Consider the following 20,590-nt stretch of genomic DNA (forward strand, 5'->3'; position numbering starts at 1 on the left):
CAAATGTATTGATCCGGATGAGGCTGATTATTTTCTTCGGGGGGTTCATGAAGGAATTTACGGAGATCACTTAGCTGCCAAGGCCCTAGCCTACAAATTCATTAGAAAAGGGTATTACTGGTCAACTATCCATGCAGATATGATGGCATGCATAAAGAAGTGCAACAAATGCCAAAAGTTCAGCAATGTGCTGAAGCAAAGCCCAAACCTTCCGGGGTCAGTTCTCTCCCCGGTTCCCTTTGCTGTTTGGGGGATTGACATCATGGGTCCTTTTCCCCGAGCTAAAGGAGATTTACGCTACGTCCTAGTAGCGATTGACTACATGACTAAATGGGCGGAGGCTAAAGCCATGCGAACCATCAATCAACAGGATTACATAAAATTCATGAATTCAATCGTGATGAGGTTCAGAATCCTGATGTTCTTGATCTCGTATAACGGACCGCAGTTTGTCGGATCAGACTTCGAAGCATATCTGAAAGAACTCGGCATCAAGCATAAAAGCATATATTTGGCCCACCCCAGGGGAACGGACAGGTAGAGGTCACCAACAGGACCATACTCCGAGGTCTAGAGAAAAGACTAGAGGAATCCAAGAAGACCTGTCCAGAGGAACTCCTGAAAGTCTTATGGTCTTACAGAACCACCCCCGGGATAGGAACCGGAGAAACTCCATTCAAACTTGTTTATGGCACCGAGGATCGACTCACGGTCGAAACCGGGTCACCCTCCCACAGAGTTGTCAATTTCGATGAAGTCTCAAATATTGAAGGCCTTAAAACCAACCTGGAGCTCTTAGATGAGGTAAGATACCGGGCCATGGAAAAATGGAAAGCTACAAGGAAAAGACAAAGCTCTATTTTGCAAAGAAAGCCAAAATCAGGGAATATGGAGTGGGAGATCTGGTACTCCGTGACACCGAAGCTTCAAACCCAACAAAACAAGGAAAATTACAGCCCAACTGGGAAGGGCCTTACAAAATTAAGGAGGTGCTGCACCCCGGGACATACAAGCTATGTTATCTCAATGATACCGAGGTCCCGAACACCTGGCAAGGGGCCCGGTTAAGGAAATTCTACCAATGATTTAAAGGTGCACATTCCGGGATCATCTCTATGTCAGAACTATGATATCTCTATCTCTAAATCAAGTGATTTAAATTATGTATCTGCTCTCCCCGGAATATAATCTCTACTTTATTTCAATTTTAATGAAAAACCTTGTTTTGAGCATCCCATAGCTTAGAATAATTTTGTTCTATCGTTTGATTGCGATCATTATATATGCACAACCAAACGCGCGACTTGTATAAATTCATGACTTAGAAAATTTCTAAAAACTAGAAATTTTACCCCTGCCCGAGGTCAAAAAACACAACCCATGTGTACTTATAAAAATTTCTAAAAACTGGAAATTTTACCCCTGCCCGGGGGTCAAAAAACACAACTCATGTGTACTTAAAAAAATTTCTAAAAACTAGAAATTTTACCCATGCCCGGGGTCAAAAAACACAACCCATGTGTACTTAGAAAAACTTCTAAAAACTAGAAATTTTACCCCTGCCCGGGGTCAAAAAACATACAACGTATACTTAGAAAAATTTCCATAAACAATGATCTTTATCCCTACGAGGCAAACACAAGGAAGCAAAGCATATTAAAAACAAATTCGGGAAAACCAACCCCGGAAGAAACCAAAGTACATACAAATTAAAGTAGCCAAGAGGCTAAGTTCAGAAATTACTTAAAAACGTCAAGTTCAAATTACATGCCACAAAGGCCAAATATTTAATCTTCTGCCGCCGGATCGGGGGGAGGGGGAGGAGGCTGCTCTGGATCATCTTGTGGAAGAGGCGGCTGCTGAGCTAGGGGAGATTCAGGCAGAGGAGGCACATTGATGGATGGTCCAGCTCCAGACTCTATGGTTAAGATGGCGTTTGCTTCGTTCTCCGGACAGGTCTCCTCTTTAACGTACTTCTCAAGGAAGACATCGATGGTTCCCCCGGGATTGTCAGCAAGATATCGGGAGGCAACCCGCCAACAGATCTGAATCTTTTCAAGTGCCTTCTTATTCAGCTCCTCAAAGTAGGCAGGAGTTTCGCGGAAGCCGCCCAAAACCTCTTCCGGAGTGGGACTTGCAGCCAAATCATCTTTCAGTCTCAGGTTCTCCGCCCTCATCTCCCAGACTGAGGCCTCGTCCCGATCCTGCCTCTCCCTGATTTCATCCAAGATCTTTTTATGAGCCTCGGATTCCTTCACATTGGCCTCATTCAATTCCTTAACCTCATGGGACAGATTCTCGACCTCAGTCTTGGCAATCTCACCGGCATCAGCTTTCACCTTCAGAGTCCGGACGATGGCCACTAGTCCAGCAATCCGGGAGTTAGCCTGCGGGAAATTACATGACAAAACTGGAAGGTACAAAGTAAAAAAAGACAAGTATAAAGGATAAGACAAATACTCACAGCCGTGACTTCCTCCTGCATAGAAGCCAGGAAGTCTCAGAGAGGCTCCCTCCGGTACTGCCTCCTCTCGGCATTAGTGGCATAGTTTTCAACAATTCCTTCCGGCGAGTCTCCGGGGTAAAACTAGCTAACAATGCCTTGAGGGTCTCCGGAGTGTCCAGAACCAGCTCTGTAGCAGCCTTCTTGGAAACTCTGCTACCGGACCCCTCATCGTCCTCCTCCCCGATCTCCACAGGGGAAGCCTTACTCTTTCTTGGGGCCTTGTCTTTCTCTTTCTCTTTCTCCTTAACAGCCTCAGCCCGGGGCTCATTTATCACAATCGTAGTCCTCCCCGAACGTTTCGGCACAGTCTTCCCGGCCCCGGCACCGGCTCCACCATCCTCGCCCTCCCCAACCTTCTTCTTTTCGGTGTCCAGACTGTTCAAACCACCGATCCTCCTACACTTTGCAGCCAAATCCTTCAACTGTGCAGACATGTTGTTGGGGTAATGAATCAACTTCGGAATACCTAAAATTTCAACAGCTCAAACATCATTCCAGGATAGAAGAAGAAGACAATAATGAAAATCAAATAAAAAGCTAATGAAAGAGACTTACACCCGACTGCATGCATATTTTCGTTGTTATTAAAAGTGTCTCGGGTCCACTGTGCTCCGAGTGCCCCACAGAAGGCATAAACCATCGTGAGAGCTCCTTTCCCGAGCCGCCGGACCGAAAATTTATCTGTTTTTAAATTAAACTTATGGAGTAACATAAACTCCAAATCCCCACCCCGGACAAATATGAACTCCCGGTGCCAACCCTTAAGGGAAGTTAACATGCTGACCGGGAGAACCATCTTGTTGGACGGATAATCACAATCCTCGATCCGAAACAGAAACTCATATATTGGCCTACTGGTAGATTTTTTAATCTTGAGGAGATGGTGGAAGAGTCTAAAGGTAGGCAAGTAATCTTTGGCATGGCAGCAAGCCAAGAACCAACTAATCCACTTCACCGAGCTCGGGGCCAACTGAGTGAAAGGAATCCCATATACATCCCTGCAGAGGGATTTGGTGAACTGATGTAGGCCTAAGCGCATGCCCCGGAGATGTTCTAGAGGTATCCCGACATAGCCCCCCGTCGGTCTGTGATAAACCCTCTCATGTTCCTCGGGCCACCGCCACTCATACTCATCACCGAGGTTAAAGGCAAGCCTAAAGGCGCTATCTACTTCAGCGTCGGTATGCTTCTCCCCGATCTCTTTATGAACAGGGACACATTCATACCTGGTCCCCGGGGCGTTAAAAAATAGCATATCCATGGCCGCTTCATCATACGGTTCCCGCCCATCTAAACCCTTCGGGCCCCCATAGACCTCGGACAAGTCCCAATAGTAAAAACCCAAGGGCTTATGGTCTCTCCTACACTAGACAAAGTAGTGGTCCACATCCTCCCAGGACCCATCTGGATTGGACAGAGTATCCCCGGGGCCCAAAAGTAAGGTCTCGGCCAATACTTGAACATGTCTCTCAGCTCGGGGAGGCATCTCAAATGAATCGCTACTGAAAGTGGAAAAAGATGAACTGGGTACTATATCACATATAAATTCGGGTCTATCCGAGTTCCGTTTTTTAAGATTGGATATCTGCTTAAATCTCCTACCTTGCATATACTATATATACATATAGACGTACCCCGGAGTTAATGCCACACCCGAACCCAAACACAAAAACAAAAAAAAAACTTAGAAAAAAATATTAACAAATCAAAGCTCAAAAACAAGATCATGCAGTAAACATACACATATTGACAAAAACATAAACCAAGAACATACCCCGGGCTCAGCTACATTTTACACTGCTAAAAACCCATTTTACCACACACAAATAGAGCGATATCGATGTTTCCTACGCGAATCAAACAAAAAAACACAGCAAAACCCATTCAAAACCACTCAACTGTACAGATTCGAGCTCAAAACAACAAAACTGTTACAAAACTCGAACAAAAAAATGGCGACTATCAAAATATAACTCGCACAATATGATGGCATGCATGGAACAAAATGAAGAAAAACTAAAGGAGAGAAGGAAGAAGTGGAATAACTTACAAAAAGCATGAGAAAATGGAAGGCTTCAGGAAGAAACTTCGAAATTCGCCAAGAGTTCTTGTATCTGCTTTCTGTGTTCTGAGTTCGCGTAAAAGAAAAAAGAAGGAGGAGTTGGAGTTATTTATAGGGGAGTAAGAGAAAGAAGAAAAGAGATGAACCATTTTTAGGACAAGAAATACGCCCTTGCCACGTGGCGGCCTCTTATTGGTCCGCGTATTATAACTGCATAGCAGTTAATACACACCATGTCACAGTAATTATTGCAGGGGCGCGTCTTTTCAGAAAAAAGGGGGAGAGGAACGTTTTGTACACTCAAATATACATACATGTATATACGCATATATCTGTGAGTCCGGATTTTCCGCATCTACTTTCCAGAGTCCGGTCAAATCAAAGGACAACTTGTCCTTATCCATCCAACCTTATCCCAAATTCAAATTTCAAATTAAAGAGACTAACCAAGTCAACCCCGGAGTCTCATATTTATATGACTCCGGGGTTAGGTGCAACAAATCAAATAAAAACCCCAAAATTTTTCTTCCAAACAGTTTAAGGAACCCCACCTTGGACACAAATCAAAGAGACTAACCAAGTCAACCCCGGAGTCTCATATTCATATGACCCCGGGGTCAGGGGCAATAAATCAAAGAAAAACCCCAAAAATTATCAAAGAGGCTAACCAAGTCAACCCCGGAGTCTCATATTCATATGACCCCGGGATCGGGGGCAACAAATCAAAGAAAAACCCCAAAAAATTTCTTCCAAATAGTGCAACAATAACTAATCTACCTCCCCCCCTCCCATCCGGGAAACCCGCATAAGGGAGTGGGAGACAAATGATAGCCCATATTAGCTCAGGCCCAATAAGGGAAGCCCAGGACCCAATTAACAAGAACCTTGGAGGACTCCGGGACATGTGGCAACATCACCACCGTCCAGGTGGCCCGGATCCAGAACCTTCCAATGGTCCGGATCCAGAACCTTCCAATGGTCCGGATCTGGAGGTACTTTGGCTCATCGCAAACGTCCACGTGTCTTACAGTCCAAAACTCACATACGATCCAGATCCAAGGTGCAAACCCCTAAACCCTAATGGGAAGCCTATAAAAGGCTTAACAAAAGATGTACTAGGGGTTACTTCATCTTTGATATATACACACATATACACACACCACATTCGAATAATTCTCATTTTACCCTGTCTTCTCCATTACCTTTTCTCATTCTCACACCGAAGGTGCCCTTGGGGATGCCACCCCCCTCCGGTTCCGTGTTGCAGGAGCCCATCCTACAGCTACACCACACACCGCCATCATTTCTGCTCAAATGGAGGTTGAGTCCGAGTAGGATAAGGAGAGGACCCCGGGGTAATCTGGAATTATTTGACTGTACATAGCATTTTGCAACATGCTGAGAAATGTAATGTTGCCTTGTATAGCCAGAGATCTTGTGCATCTTAAGTTTTATTTTCTTTCTCCTGTAAAGTTGACGCGATTGATCATGGATGGCGTATGATTTCTGCAGGTTACATTTTAATATAATTACATTGAAACAGAATGGCTGCTTACTCGGATATGGAATATCGGCCTTCATGTTACAGGTTAACTACAATTGCAAGAAATAGAAGATTTGTGGTCGATTAAATTATTATTTCATTTGAATTACAACAATCCTCCAAGATATAAATGTAGAAGGTACACCACCTTCGACCTAGCTAGTCGGTTTAACTGGCAAGCTACTCAGATCCGGATGCCTCCTCCTGCGATGTGTTTAATGTCATAGATTGGCAGTCACTCGTGTTTGTTCCCAAATATGTTGCCTTTAAGGGTGATAATGATAAATTTCTCCGTGCCTACTGGTATATTAGTAGGCACGGAAAAATTGATCATTGATCACCCTTAAAGTCAACATATTTCAGAAGAAACACGAGTGAGTATCAATCTATGACATTAAAAACATCGTAGGAGGAGGCATCTGGATCTGAGTAGCTTGCGATTACACATCCATAATGCGGTGCAGCTCCTCCTTACAAGCACTGATTATTTTTAGATTATCGCGGAGACCTCCAACTCCTCCTATTTGCTCCTTATACCACCTGAAAAATAATACGAAATTATATGAATACATGTGTGCGCATTGTAAGCCCATGTACTAGCTAACATGCATGGTGACTTCGGCTAAAAACTGATGTCTATCTTCAGTTTTAACATCGGGTAAAAACCGATGTCAGAGACCCTGACTTTTCTCTACACAAGCGAAGATATCGGTTTGAAAAATTAAAGACATCAGTTAATAACCGATCTCTAATGCCATATTTTTAGTAGTTAACTAACCTGCAAGGGGAGTACTTATCCGGGGAGTACTTATCCAATAGACGCCGCCATAAAGGTACAAGGCACACCACCTTTGGCCTAATCATTTGGTTTTAATCGGCAAGCTACTCAGATCCAGATGCCTCCTCCTGTGATGTGTTCATGTCATAGCTAGACTGGCGGTAACTGGTATTTCATATTAGCGTCTGAAAGCTGAAGGTATTCATGATTATGACACCATTAGGCACGGAGAAATTTATCGTTATCACCCTTAAAGTCTAACATATTTCAGAAGAAACACTAGTGACTGCCAATCTATGACAGTAAACACATCGTAGAAAGAGGCATCTGGATCCGAGTATAGCTTGCCTTTACACATTCATAATGCGGTGCAGCTCCTCGCCCCAAGCACAGATTATTTTCAGATTGTCGCGGAGACCTCCAATGGTAACAAAATACCTGGAGGGTACAGAAGAATATATTTTCAGGCAATATTTGATAAAATGTAAATAACATACACAAGGTAATGTTGTCCTAAAATATAAGAAATGTTGTGTGGGAAAAGGTGTTTTGCAGATTCAAACAATTCAAACACCAGAATAATCAAGAATGAATGAACTTACAAGTTGAACTCTATTCGACAAAAAGGTACTTGTATACACAGTTAACTGCTAATCTAGTATTCAGTTTAGATTAATTGAGACCTCATATAATCCGGTATCACCTAAGATCTGATATCATGTGTTTTTGTGCATAGATCTGATATTTTGCTAAGTTAACAACACTCGACGACCTTACAGTGTTAGTAGATGGACTTATCGAATCATATATCCTTAACAAGTGGCTAGATATGATATCATGCCAAGTAAACAAAACTTAACGACAGTGTTAGTATATAGATCTTTAACAAGTGACAGAGTATATAGATCTGATATCATGCTACGTAAACAAAACTTAACGATCTTATGCTATTATAAGGATGGACTTATCGAATCATAAATCTTTGATGGAGCATATAGATCTGAAATCATGTTAACATAAGTAGGAAATAGAAAGTACCAGAGAGATTTTTCAAGAGCATGGCAGGAATGAACACTTGCAGACCATAGCTTATAAGAGCTGACTCGTAGATCCATCGTCATCGATGAACTGCCATCTTTATTATACTCAAGTGACCATGAAGTGACACTGTTGGGATCTCTATGGAAGAAATGCAAGGCTTTTGTTTTGTCTCTTAGGTCAACATACCATATATTTTGTTGAAGAACCTATAATTTGTATTAGAAAGTGAAATGCAAACACCTCTGCAGCACCTCCTTAAATAAACTTTTTTTATCTGTTAAACACACTCACACATCCGCCTTTGACAAGGTTTTAGCCCTCGACATCCCATAAACAGAGCGAGAGAGATACCATGCACCATAAACTGTAATCTGTTATATGGCCTATAGGTACAAATGTTAATGGTTGTGGTCCATGCAGGGCTACGGGACTTGTCCAGATCTGAACCAATTGCCTGCATTTGTCCTCTTGTATTTATTTCCAAGAATCTAGCTACAAAAATGGTCCTATTTTTTCGAAATTCTTGAATGGCTCTCATTATCAGTGACCAAGTCCTGTTCCTTGTTGATATTCATTCATATGTCTTATAGTAAATATAAAAAGATACCCCCTTCACGTCACAGTCCACTGCATTAGCCTTTAATAGTTGAAATATCTTGTTTCTAAAATTGAACAATTATGTCAACTTGAATAAGGTTTGCAATGGATTTGACACAAGATCTGAACAGAGATGGAATTAGTCTATGTGCTTTAATGGCATCGTTGTGCAAAGTGGTAACGATCAACAATAGTTAAACTTAAAGCCAAGAATAAAATGGCTTCTGTTGATGGTACTCTAGCGAAACCAGAACAACCTGCACCTAGTTAAAAAGCACGGTCACAGTGTAGTTGTGACAGTATGATCATAGGCTGGATCATCAGTTCTTTTGCCTTCAATTGCAGCAACTTTCTTGTAGGCGGATAGTGCAAGAGAGATCTGGAATGGTTTCATGCTCTTCAACAGGAAATTTTTCAGACTTTTCAAGAGTCGATGCCTATTGCAGAGTATTATAACACCTCAAGAAAATTCGGGATGAGCTAGATAATCTGAAGCCTTGGCAAACTGTGTGCCTGTACAAATTGTAATTGTAATCTCACTCGGAAGTTTCTCAAGATTCTGCAAGATCAGAGGTTAATGATGGCAAACTGTGACACATAATGCTAATACAGAAACGTTTAAACAGATGGCACTGTGAAACTGAACATAATCAATCAGTTTCATAGATGAACAACAATGGGGAATTAGTGCAGCTTAGAGAAACATTGAGATGTTAAAATGTTCTTCAAGATGCCATCATGCAACCATTGCTGTCATATTTTAGCAAACATCATATTATTTTAACAATCATATTTTTCTGAGTTCAACAGCCATCTACATTCATGATTAAAACTAAAATAATTATGACAGTAACAATCATACTATATTTACTCCAACTACCCGGATTCATATTATACTTGTTATGATATTGTTCTTAATAATTATAGTGTACTCTTCATGACTTAAACTTTTATTACGAGTCTCGAATTGATAATTTTTCAATGCTGACATTTGTTGTCAATATTATTAAATTCGGTGAATTCAATAGAGCGTTTTAGGAATAGATTAGAAATTGGAGTAAACTAAATTAATTATGTTTGAACTAATGTCTCATATCAATTACCTGACGAAAAACTATGTCTCTGTTCATTCCAAAAATAAAAATCTTATTATTGGCAATGATAATTGCAGACTTTGTAATTTGGGAAATCTGTGTGCTTACATAAAGCATTTCTTGCACTAAATATATAATTAGAACATTTTTTTTTTGACAAATGGAGAAAATTTTCATTAAATTGAATATAATACAGTCGGGACAAACCCCCAACTGTCGATACAACCAGGTGATTAAACAAATAACATACTAAAATCAATTAGATGATTTGTATCCTGATCGTTTAACACATAGAATTTAAAAATTCTTGAAGCTAAAAACGAAATCAAAAACATCTCAAGCGATCCAAATTACACCAGCATCTCTGAAGATAGCAACATCGCAATTGATCATATCACGTAAAAACTATGGTTAGCCTAATGTTCAGAAACAACAATCGCATAAAATGAGATTGGAGAAGCGGCACCCCAATTATCTACATGCCGGATACCAGCTATAGACATGCCGAAGGCACCCCAGCTATCTACATGTCGGATATCAGCTATAGACATGCCGAAAGTGTAAACCCATAAAACATGAACAATCTTTGATTGTGAAAGGTGAGCTCTTGCAATAACCATCACCGTCCCAGATTCGATACAGGTTTTGCAGATCACCAAAAATATCAGCAATTTCATCCTCAACAGATCCAATATCAGATTAACCCAAGCATGACTAAACAAAAACATAACAAACATTCCAAAAGGAGAGACAAACACACACTTCAAGAGGAGAGACACACAAATATCCAAAAGAATTGTGTTTTATTGAAAAGAAATCAACCAGAATAAAAGAAAATGAAGAGATCGGGGCTTTCCACTAGAGAAAACCAGTGGAAGCCCCTCGATTTACTTGAAAATGGACAAACCCTAGGAGAGGGGAGACTTTCATATAAACTTGTTAATTAGCAAACAATTATCGTTCCTTAATCACAAATTCATCTATTATCTCACTGTCGTTAACCTATTGTTGATTGTAATTATTGTTGATTGCCTATGATTACATTGCTAAGCGAAGGTATCCCTGGTTTGGGAAAGCGGACAGCTAGTTCTGCAGGAGAAAGAGTTGCTTGAGCGTTTAATAGACATAGATGAATTACTAGATGATAAGCAATCCGATTCCTGATCAGCTCCATCTGTTCTTTTAGATGCATGCTGGATCTTATTTCAGGACTAATGTCTAGTTATTTACTGTAGAATATTTGTGAAGGTTATGTAAATACAGTTTTCTGGCAATCATGTACATAGGTATTCTAGCTCGAGGTACTGCAGAAGAAAAAACTGCAAAATCCGATCCAATTTATCGTAATCGATTAGTTAAGGTTAACCGTATTCTGAGTTCAAAACATTAATATAAACTACACTATACATTGTTAACTACACTATACATTGTTTGGAATATGTAAATGTTTGTGACACTTTTGATTTGGGGCATATATATATATAGGCATTTACTCCATGAAAACCATTTTATATGGAAAAATGTGGAGAATTATTGATTTTATTATAAAATCTTATCGCAAATTGTAAAATTTTATTTTAAAAAATATATAATTTGATGCTAATCTATAATAATAATTATATTTGAATATAATAAAAAATTTAACAATTAAAATTTTAAACAATAATGAATTTTAAATTTGATTCTACAGTGAAATAATTTTTAATAAGTGTGATTTTACTGTGATTCTACTATAGAACCAAGTTAAGCTTTTTCATTAAATTTCAATGATTTTTTATATAAAATATTGTGTAACTTCGATTTTTAACTTGGTAATTAACATTTCTCACTATATATGATGAAAAATGAAATAAATTATATATTCTATATTTTTAAACTAGTGGTTCTCCACAATTTTTTATATAAGATGGTTTTTCCTAGAGTCCTATGCAGGCAGGTGTGGATTCAGAAATTTTTATTTTAGGAGGACATGACGTATTTTGAAAAAATCCCTTTAAATTTTTGAATTTTGAGCAGGCACTTTCATATATTTTCAAAAAATAATAATAATGAAAAAACATAAAATTTGATTTTATGCAGAACACTTGTCCCTTGATGCCCCTTACTACTCCTCCCCTTTATGAAGGCGTGTCCATGTTATTATTTGGATACTTAGTAATTACACAATTGACACATCAATATTTAAGAAAGATTTTAGAAAAAATATTTGAGTTCCTTGGAATTTTTCTTATAATCATGCTAATTTCGCAGTTCTTTGACAATTCTTCATTCATAATTAGAAATAAAATAACTACGACAACAACATTCATACTATATTTACTCTAACCACCCACACATTCATAATATGTTATGATATTATATTTATTCATAATATGTTTAGTGTAACTCTTCATGAGTTAAAACTATTATTATGAATCTGGAGTGATTATTACTAGTATAAATGAATCCAATCGAACGGGCCCTCGGATTTAGAAATTGGAGTAAATTAAATTGATTAAGACCCCGTTTGGAATTGCCGTTGCAGAAAGCTACAGCTTTTCAGAAAAGCTGTCAGAAGGTGTTTAGTAAATTCTAAAAGCTGCTGTCTGGAAAAGCGTTTTTGATCTAAAAGCTGCTGTTAGAAAAAGCATGTCCTCCCATGCTTTTGAAAAAAGTTGTTTTTAGCTTTTGCAGGAAGTAGCTATCAGTTTCACAATCAAACCTTCTCAAAAATATTATTTTTATATATTATATCTAAAAATATGCATAAATTAAAAAAAATTACCAAACAGTCATCTAATTTTCCTGACAACACATTTTCCACCAGCACTTTTTCTCACAGTACAGCAGTTTTTAACAGCACTCTCAAACGGAGTCTAAGTTTCGATTGAGCCTCCCTAGCGGTTTAAAACCTAAAAGAAAAAAATTTAACAAGAACTCATACATCAACTCAGATTGTAATTGAAGTTGTGCCGGTGAAAATTAAATATAACTTTTATTTAGAAGTCAAGTACTTCCATATTGAATAATTAATTTACATCAATAGAGCAAATAAATAAGTTACGATCATTTTTATTATTCATTATTGTATATTCAACCTTCTTTCAATCTCCTTTCATTAGCCTATTATTATTTTCCACTTAAATGGTGTCATTTATATTTTCATGCAAAGAAAAAGGTCATAATTACTTCGTGAAAAGAAAAAAAGAGGCTCAACATTTAGCAAAAAAAAAAAAAAAAAAAGAGGCTCAATTAAATTTAAATTTTTTTATTGTAAATAACCCGCAGACGCTACCCTTCGGGTGCGTACTGAGTAAATTTTTATTTATATTGTAGTGAAGTTTAATCAATTATGTGTTATATTTTATTAAAAAAATCCAATATTGATTTATCGAACACACTTGTATTTATCATCTTAATATCTTATTAGGAAGGAAGACACTTTTTTTTGCCAAAGAAGGAAGACACTTTTAACCAATTTAAAAATAGCAAGTCGAATAATATTCTAGTAAATGTCTTAAAAGTATAATGAAATATATTATACTGGTGATTTACGATAATTTTATTATATATTGATTCCAATAACATGCATTATATTTGTACTTTATTATTAAAATAATAATTTATTTGAATTATAACGAGTAGGGGAAGAAATTGATGAAAGAAGAAAGGCGTGTGAAAAGAAGGGGAAATAATCTTTTTGTAATTTAAATAAATGAGATAGATCATGCTCCGTAAAAATGAGGTACATAACAAATGTCTCGGTATTTTTAGACACTAACAAGATATTGTTCGAGCATTATTTTATTTTACTTGCATCAAATTTTAATTTAGGATATTGTCGAATCTTGTGCCATGTAGTCTCATACTTGGTCATCATTGGGGAAACTGAAATTATTTATTAATCAAAACCATTGGATAGTTTATTCGGGTTGGCGGTGTGGTGCGGTGGGGTACGGTGCGGTTTAGACCAAAATCGTAAATTAAATTGTGGGTATGATTTATTCAAATTCTCAAACCGCAATTGTACCGCATAAATCTTAAATCGCGCAAATCACACCACGAAAATGTGGTGCGGTGCGGTTTAAGCGATTTGAGCGGTTTAAACTATTTAAGAAAATAAAAAATTTTAGTGCGGGCTGTTTACTATTTTCAATACATCAATAAATGAATTAATAAATAAGTTTCATTACATCAAAATACAATTTTAGTAAATCCGAACCATGAACTACAATTTCTTTTTTTTTTGTCATCCGGAAAAAAGCCGGCCCGGTTCGGCCCGGTCCATGGGCCTTAAATGGACCTCCTTTTTCTCGAAAATTCATTCCGGCCCGAACTCGAAAAATTCGGATAAAAACCCGGATTTAAAAAAGTCCAGATAAAAGTCCGGGTCTAAAAAAGCCCGAATAAAGTCCAGTTCGGCCCGGATAAAAAAACCCGAGCATTTTGATAAGCCCGATTAAAAAACCGGATTTTTTATATAAAATTTGAAAATATACAACACTTTTTATAATTTTTAAAAAATTATCTTATAATATTACAAGCAATTAAGATATATATAATTATTTATAAGTATTATATTAAAAATTATTTATTTATTTCGGTGTCGAAATTAATTTATCTGATATATCAAGATATATTTTCTCCGGTATTTAAACTACTCATAATTCGAGTTATAAAATATTAAAATAATTTTTAATATATAAATAAAAATTCCGGATAAAGTCCAGTTTGGCTCGATCCGGTCCGGCCCAAGGGTGTAAAACGAGCCTTATATTTCTTAGGAAGCTCGGCCCGACTTTTAAAAAAGCTTGGCTCGATCCATTTTCAAAAAAATCGGGCTTTTTAAAGTCTGGATGAAACCCGACCCGATATACTTTTTGTGCATCTTTAAATTACACGTTGGCGCCTTGTTTGTGAAAATTGTTAAATGCAAATATAATAAATTAAAATGAAATGATAAATCCGGTTTTGCTATTTAAACTTCCAAAATTTTGATAGCACATGTGCGTAAAATAATATTTTATATGCAATTTAATCTCTAAATTCTGTAATTTATCATTTTCTAAATTAAAAATATTGTTGATCAATATAGTCATACGTGGAGGTTTTATCTTATAAAATACAAATTCTAAAATTATTTTATATAATTATGCATGAAGGTATTATTTTCAATTAAATGATACATTAAGGTTTATTTTCAAAAACATATTGAAAATCAAATTCAGAAACTTCAGGGTTAAAAATCCTATTGAGCCTTTAATTTAAGACCTCTTTCATTCATTTACTTAAATTAGTTATAAAAAAGTGTTCAGATCCAATACTGACAACAACAAATATTTAATTATTTGTTTATAAATAAGGCTAATAGTTCACATCTAATCAAAATCATAAGCTATTTTATACTATATTATTTGATCTTAATTTTAAATTATAAATAATCAAATTATATATTATTAGTGTTAGTCATTAATTATTACATCAGAATTTCAATAAAAACATGTGCAGCTAATGCGGGATGGTATGGTTTACCCAGTGCGCGCTGCGGTTCCCTTCTCGAAAAAGGGCTTAAGGATTAAGGCTTCCGTTCCATGTTCTATTGAAGTCTAGGGCACTTGCTTTATATGTTCCATTAAGTTTCTGCCTCTCACTTATCAATCTATGGTAGCTAGAGATATACCAACGATGGCAAAGAAGATGGCAACTCGAGCAAAACGTAACCTAAACGAACTCCTCCCAGAAGAAATCATCAACAACATATTCTTAGAGTTCTCAGTTAAGGATCTTCTGCGGTTAAGGTCTGTTTGTAAGTCATGGTTGTTTCTAATTTCTAGTCCCAATTTCGTCAAAACTCATGTAATGATCATGTACAACATATTCTTAAGGCTTTCGGTGCATGATCTTTTGCGGTTAAGGTCAGTTTGTAAGTCATGGTTGTCGATAATATCTAGTCGTGATTTCATCAAAACTCGGCTCATTATATCAACTAGAGACCCTCAGTTTACTTACCATCGCCTTCTTCTAGGGGGAGAACCACTCGATTTCGCTATTTGTTCCGTATACTCTCTGCTTCGTGAGCCCTATACTGAAAGACGGCTTGATTACTCTGATGAAAGCCTGCTTGATGAGCTCCTTACCGCAACTTTAATTGACAGCAATGTGCAGTGTGTAGTGGGTTGCTGCAACGGGTTGGTTTGTTTAGCAAGTAACGATGGACATGCGATTTTCTGGAACCCGGCTACTAGACAATCAAGAAGACTTCCTAAACCCGATACGATTGATCATTTTAGAGCATATAATGGGTTCTGCTACGATGAATTGAATGATGATTACAAAGTAATCTTCATCTATTCTTGTAGTCCTTGGCCCGGTAGAAGTGATTATAAAGTCTCAGTTTATAGCTCCAAATCTGATTGTTGGAGACTTATCGGAGATTTTCCTTTTCTCACAGTGTCACTAGGAGGGGAGTTTGCAGATGGAGCTATGCACTGGAAGGGTAGAAATGATACCGAAAAAGAGAATGTCATTGTTTCTTTCGATATAATAACAGAGGAGTATCAAGATATCTTGTTGCCAGAATATGGAGAAGATGAAAATCATGTAACTGACTGGACCATGGACACTTTTGGAGGAAACCTTTCAGTACTTCTCGGGTTTAGGGATATTCGCAGAGATTTCTGGGTAATGAAGGAACGCGATGTTAAAGAGCCTTGGACAAAATTGTTCAGTATCCCGTATAATATAGATGGACTAACAAACTCGTTCTATATAAGCCCGATATACATATCTGTGAATGGTGATATCTTGATATATTCAGATACAACAATAGTAGTATACAACTCTGAGGATCAAACGTTAAAGGGTCTTCCCGACGGATATTTTCAAAGCCTTAGTGTGTTTAGCTATGTAGAGAGCCTAGTCAGTCCTCATCTCTAAACTTGCAGACATGTGAGGAAGAAGGTCCATTTTTCGCTTTCTTATGTTGTCTAATATTACTCCAACCTCAGTTTTCTTCTAAACTACTTACGCCTTTTAAAGGGTACGATTAGGTACTCACCCTTTACCTGCATTTGTTTATGTTTTAGATCTTGAAAGTTTGCGAGACACTTATATTCTTAACAGACATCCTTCACTTATTGAGCTCTAGTAGCAGTATTTTATTAGGGTTTTATATGCAACAACCTTAGTACTTCGTCATGTGACCTTTCTATTTTAGACTGTTTTATTGCTTTTGTTTGTATGTTAATTGCTAACCTGCTCAGATCTATAATGTCTATACAAAGTACTAGAATATAAATCTAATATATTTGTGTCACATGCTAGTTAATACAGAAGTAGATTTACCATGATCTTGCAACAATTAATAATAGTTTTCTCGAAAAAGATACCTAATGCTAAAGTATCAAAAAGTGTAGGGAGTTTCTTGAAGAATTTTCACTGCAATGGAGTAATATAACATTTCAAACTTAGAAACAATATACTCATGATTTGTGCCTCGAACACTTAATTGAACATGTATCTTAAGCAATCACTACATTCCCCCCAATGATATATATTATACCTGCTATACCCTTGACCCCTAAGTTTAAAATTAGAGCACTCCTATAGTATGATAGAATAATTTGAAACATCAAAATTTCAGAAACGTATTTACTCAGCTAGTGTAAGGATTACCCTTGGAACTAATCCGAGAGCGGGATATAGTACGACGGTCATAAATAGTATTACCGTAGTCCAGAGGCTTAATAACAGATTCCCGTGGCTTATCTTGCTCCTGAACTGCTCCGAACATAACTTCATTTGTTTTCTCAGCACTCTGCTCATAGTATGTCTCAGGGGTGGACGAGAAATGACGATGGTGATGCTGTTGTTGTTTCTGTGTCTGTGCTGGTTGTTGCTGTTGCGGTTCTCCATCCCATCCACTGTAAAATTTGCGGCTTTGTCGAAATTGTTGCATTTTTTCGACATCTTGGGACATGAATGGATATGTTTTTCGTGGAGTAGGAGTTCTCGTGTCGATAGAGGGCGGCTCCTCTTCATCTGGTATAACAAAACTGTCCTGCACTGGCCAAGTATTTGAATACTTGTGCTCTTGCTGATATTCTTGCTGGTCTGGAAACTGATGGTTTGGATGCTTCTTCCTAAGCCCGGGAAATATCCCGCCCATTATTTCCACAGCTGAAGCTCCGGTACTAGAAATAAGCTTTCCAAGAGATACGATAAACCCTTCTTCTTCTTGCTTTTCTTGTTCGTCGGCACTTGGAATCAATGGTGGCCTGACTGATAACTTCAAAGGCTTTTGGTATGGACCAGAAGTATGACCCGTTTCTGTTGTGCTCTGAACCTGCAAAAGCATTTATAATGAAGTACTCTGTTTTTCTAATAAAATAAAGGGAGATCATTTGCATTTTGATGAACCTAATGAATTTTCATCACGTATTTGATAAAGACCAAATGGTCAAGTAATCTTTTGAACTCACATTTTGAGAAGATACGATTGAACCAACCCTGCGTTGTAGCAATGCCAGCATGTAACCAAAGAAGCCTGCTGCTAATAGCACAGCAATTCCTGTATAGAGATATTATATATGTCCTGTAGGTTATAATCAGTTTATATTATTATGTGTATAGAAGTGCAACTGAGTGAGTGAGATTAGTATACCAATAGGGAAGCCACTGTTATACTGATAAGCGCAGTCGTCGAAAGGAAGTTGGATTTCACGGATTGCCTTGTACCCTCTGTCAATAACAAGGAGGGAGCAACTGCTTCCAATGTAAACCACATCAAAATCACTTGAAAATTTTGCATCTTCACTTCGTCCATCAACATGCCCCGCGCCTTTACTCCGTTTGCCTCCAGCAATTGTTGTAATCCCTGCATTAATCAAAGTATCAAGATAGCTATTTTAAAGCTGAACTGTTCCCAGTTGTAAACGCTTTGCCACTGCATCCCAATGACTACATATTCCAGTCATGTCATATAACACAATTTGTGAACTGCAGTCGTGGTGCGGATCAAAATAAAAAAGAACCCTCCCCCACCCTATGTATATGCATGAATTAAAATATGTCCGCACAAATACATGTTAGGAAAATGAATAACACATACCTGAATCACTTATCTTCCGAATTGCGGTGTTCATAGTGTCTGCAACATATATATTTCCTCTGTAATCAACAGTAAGCCCCTTTGGATGGTTCATCCTTGCCTCTCTAGGTTTCCCGTCTATATGTCCATAGTATCCCTCAGCAGATCCAGCAATAAGTTTCGGTCTGGTAACTGCAGTTTTCCCCAAATACAGTGTTAGCACGGTTGCTGATTAGGGTTAAAAATAGGAAAATGAGAAACAACAGAAAAACAATTATGGGAAAGCAAAAGGATGCTACAGCTTCGTCTAAAGAATACTAGATTTTTTATAAGAGATACATGCTCAAGTCTTATAACAAGAGATGCCTCGATAAAATGAAGCAAGCATACATAGTTTAGCAACTAGTCCAGTGAAAGGTTGAATGTCATTGAAGTAAATCTATAAGCACTTCATACCTCAAATACCATTAGTCAGTAGAGATATACGAATGATATAAAAAGTTAACAAGAACTTAAGCAAGAAAACAAGATCATAAAAAACTGCCAAATTGTACAACCCCCAACTCCAAACACCTTATATCTTATTTGGTTGCTGAGGTATGGACAAAAAACAAAGACCAATAAACTTCCGAAAGCTGTCATCATCATAAAATCTAAACAAACATAAATCCACCAATCAGAGCAAATGCTTCTACAAACTAAAACCAAACAAAATCATACAAGAAAGAATTGAGATAACAATGACTCACATTGGGACAAAGAGGAGGAGATCTTGTAAAGATTACTATTCGCAGAATCCAAAACCAAAAGGTCTCCACTCGACAAAACCTCGACAGTATAAGGCTCAATGCCAAGCTTACTTCCATCGAAAACTGTCTCAACAGTGTATCCACTCTCAAACTTCATCATTGGACGGCCAGTAATTGCTAAACACACAAGAACATAAAAACCCCAACTGCTCAACATTCGAAAAATATTATTACATACATCATAAATGAAAAAAAAAACACATCAAGAATCAAAGGGCTAAACCTGTTTTTGTAGTCCTTTTGAATGATAACAGCCATTTCATTGCAATAGATACACCATTTGAAACTAGCCCATTTACAATTTCTGCAATATATAAACATTTTACACACATACCAACATTAAAATCAAGAAAAGTGCTCAAATTAGACCAAAAGATTCAATCTTTAAAATGGAACTTCTATAAAGACACATATAGAATGTAAGTATATACTCACTTGCAGGTGAAGTAGATGAAGAAGCTGCAAAAGACCCACATAAAAGAACCAAAAGGGTCAGTGTAAAAACAATCACATTCTTACCAAGAACCATAATTATTGAGAAAATTCAAGAAATGGGTCAAAAATGAGCAAGATTTAAACTTTGCATTTGAATGGAAACCCTAGTGTTTTGTGAGGAAAGTGTAGTGAAGAGTGGCTTTTTGTTGGGTTTTTTTTAATTTTCAAGAAAAGTTGTAGTGGGCATATTTTTAAAAAGAGAGAAAAGTTTGAAGAGATAGAAAAGAATGAAAGAGACAAAGAAAAAAATAGAGGGGCCAGAGTACATTAGAGTCCAGTGGTTTTAGTAGTGAAGTAGTGAACTACACTATGATCTGTATAGTGTGTGTGTGTGTGTTGCTGTTTGTTTGTATATTGTGTACATTGTTTTGGTTGGTTTGCAGAGAATTTGATATAGTTTGTTTTAGTGAAAAATGCCAAAATGTGACTTGTCTCTTGAATTTTATTTGTTGTAGCTATAAGTTTGTATGATTATTTTTGTAACGGATAGGCATTTATGAAAATATTTAGGGTCGATGATTGTTTTTTAACGTCTGAGATAGATATTTATGACAGAGTCGGATAGTTATTTACGAAAACCCTCTCTCTTCAAGTTGAA

At 37.3% G+C, this 20,590-nt stretch overlaps 3 protein-coding genes across 4 annotated transcripts; 1 reads left to right on the plus strand and 2 right to left on the minus strand.

Moving 5' to 3' along the window:
* Positions 1-2,460: 2,460 nt before the first annotated feature.
* Positions 2,461-8,311, minus strand: LOC141678436 (uncharacterized). 2 transcript variants are annotated; one of them, XM_074484754.1, is made up of 4 exons: positions 7,928-8,311; positions 6,890-7,327; positions 5,771-6,651; positions 2,461-2,972 (listed from the first exon to the last, which is right to left on the minus strand). In XM_074484754.1, the coding sequence occupies exons 3-4, from the start codon at positions 6,147-6,149 to the stop codon at positions 2,461-2,463; spliced, it is 891 nt and encodes a 296-aa protein (XP_074340855.1). In that variant the 5' UTR covers positions 6,150-6,651; positions 6,890-7,327; positions 7,928-8,311. The 2 variants fall into 2 exon arrangements, 1 of the variants encoding a protein (XP_074340855.1); XR_012557756.1 differs by lacking the exon at positions 2,461-2,972 and adding an exon at positions 5,525-5,667 and having other exon boundaries at positions 7,928-8,303.
* Positions 8,312-15,178: 6,867 nt separating this feature from the next.
* On the plus strand, positions 15,179-16,999 carry LOC141678865 (F-box/kelch-repeat protein At3g06240-like). The gene has a single exon (XM_074485280.1). It carries the CDS (start codon positions 15,262-15,264, stop codon positions 16,534-16,536), a length of 1,275 nt encoding a protein of 424 aa, XP_074341381.1. The 5' UTR covers positions 15,179-15,261; the 3' UTR covers positions 16,537-16,999.
* A 67-nt stretch (positions 17,000-17,066) lies between these two features.
* LOC141678864 (uncharacterized) lies at positions 17,067-20,243 on the minus strand. The gene is made up of 7 exons (XM_074485279.1): positions 19,933-20,243; positions 19,721-19,801; positions 19,438-19,614; positions 18,710-18,880; positions 18,263-18,475; positions 18,081-18,169; positions 17,067-17,944 (listed from the first exon to the last, which is right to left on the minus strand). The coding sequence occupies exons 1-7, from the start codon at positions 20,024-20,026 to the stop codon at positions 17,255-17,257; spliced, it is 1,515 nt and encodes a 504-aa protein (XP_074341380.1). The 5' UTR covers positions 20,027-20,243; the 3' UTR covers positions 17,067-17,254.
* Positions 20,244-20,590: the final 347 nt, after the last annotated feature.

The sequence above is a fragment of the Apium graveolens genome, chromosome 8 (genome assembly GCF_009905375.1).
Source record: "Apium graveolens cultivar Ventura chromosome 8, ASM990537v1, whole genome shotgun sequence".
Taxonomy (NCBI): Eukaryota; Viridiplantae; Streptophyta; class Magnoliopsida; order Apiales; family Apiaceae; genus Apium; species Apium graveolens.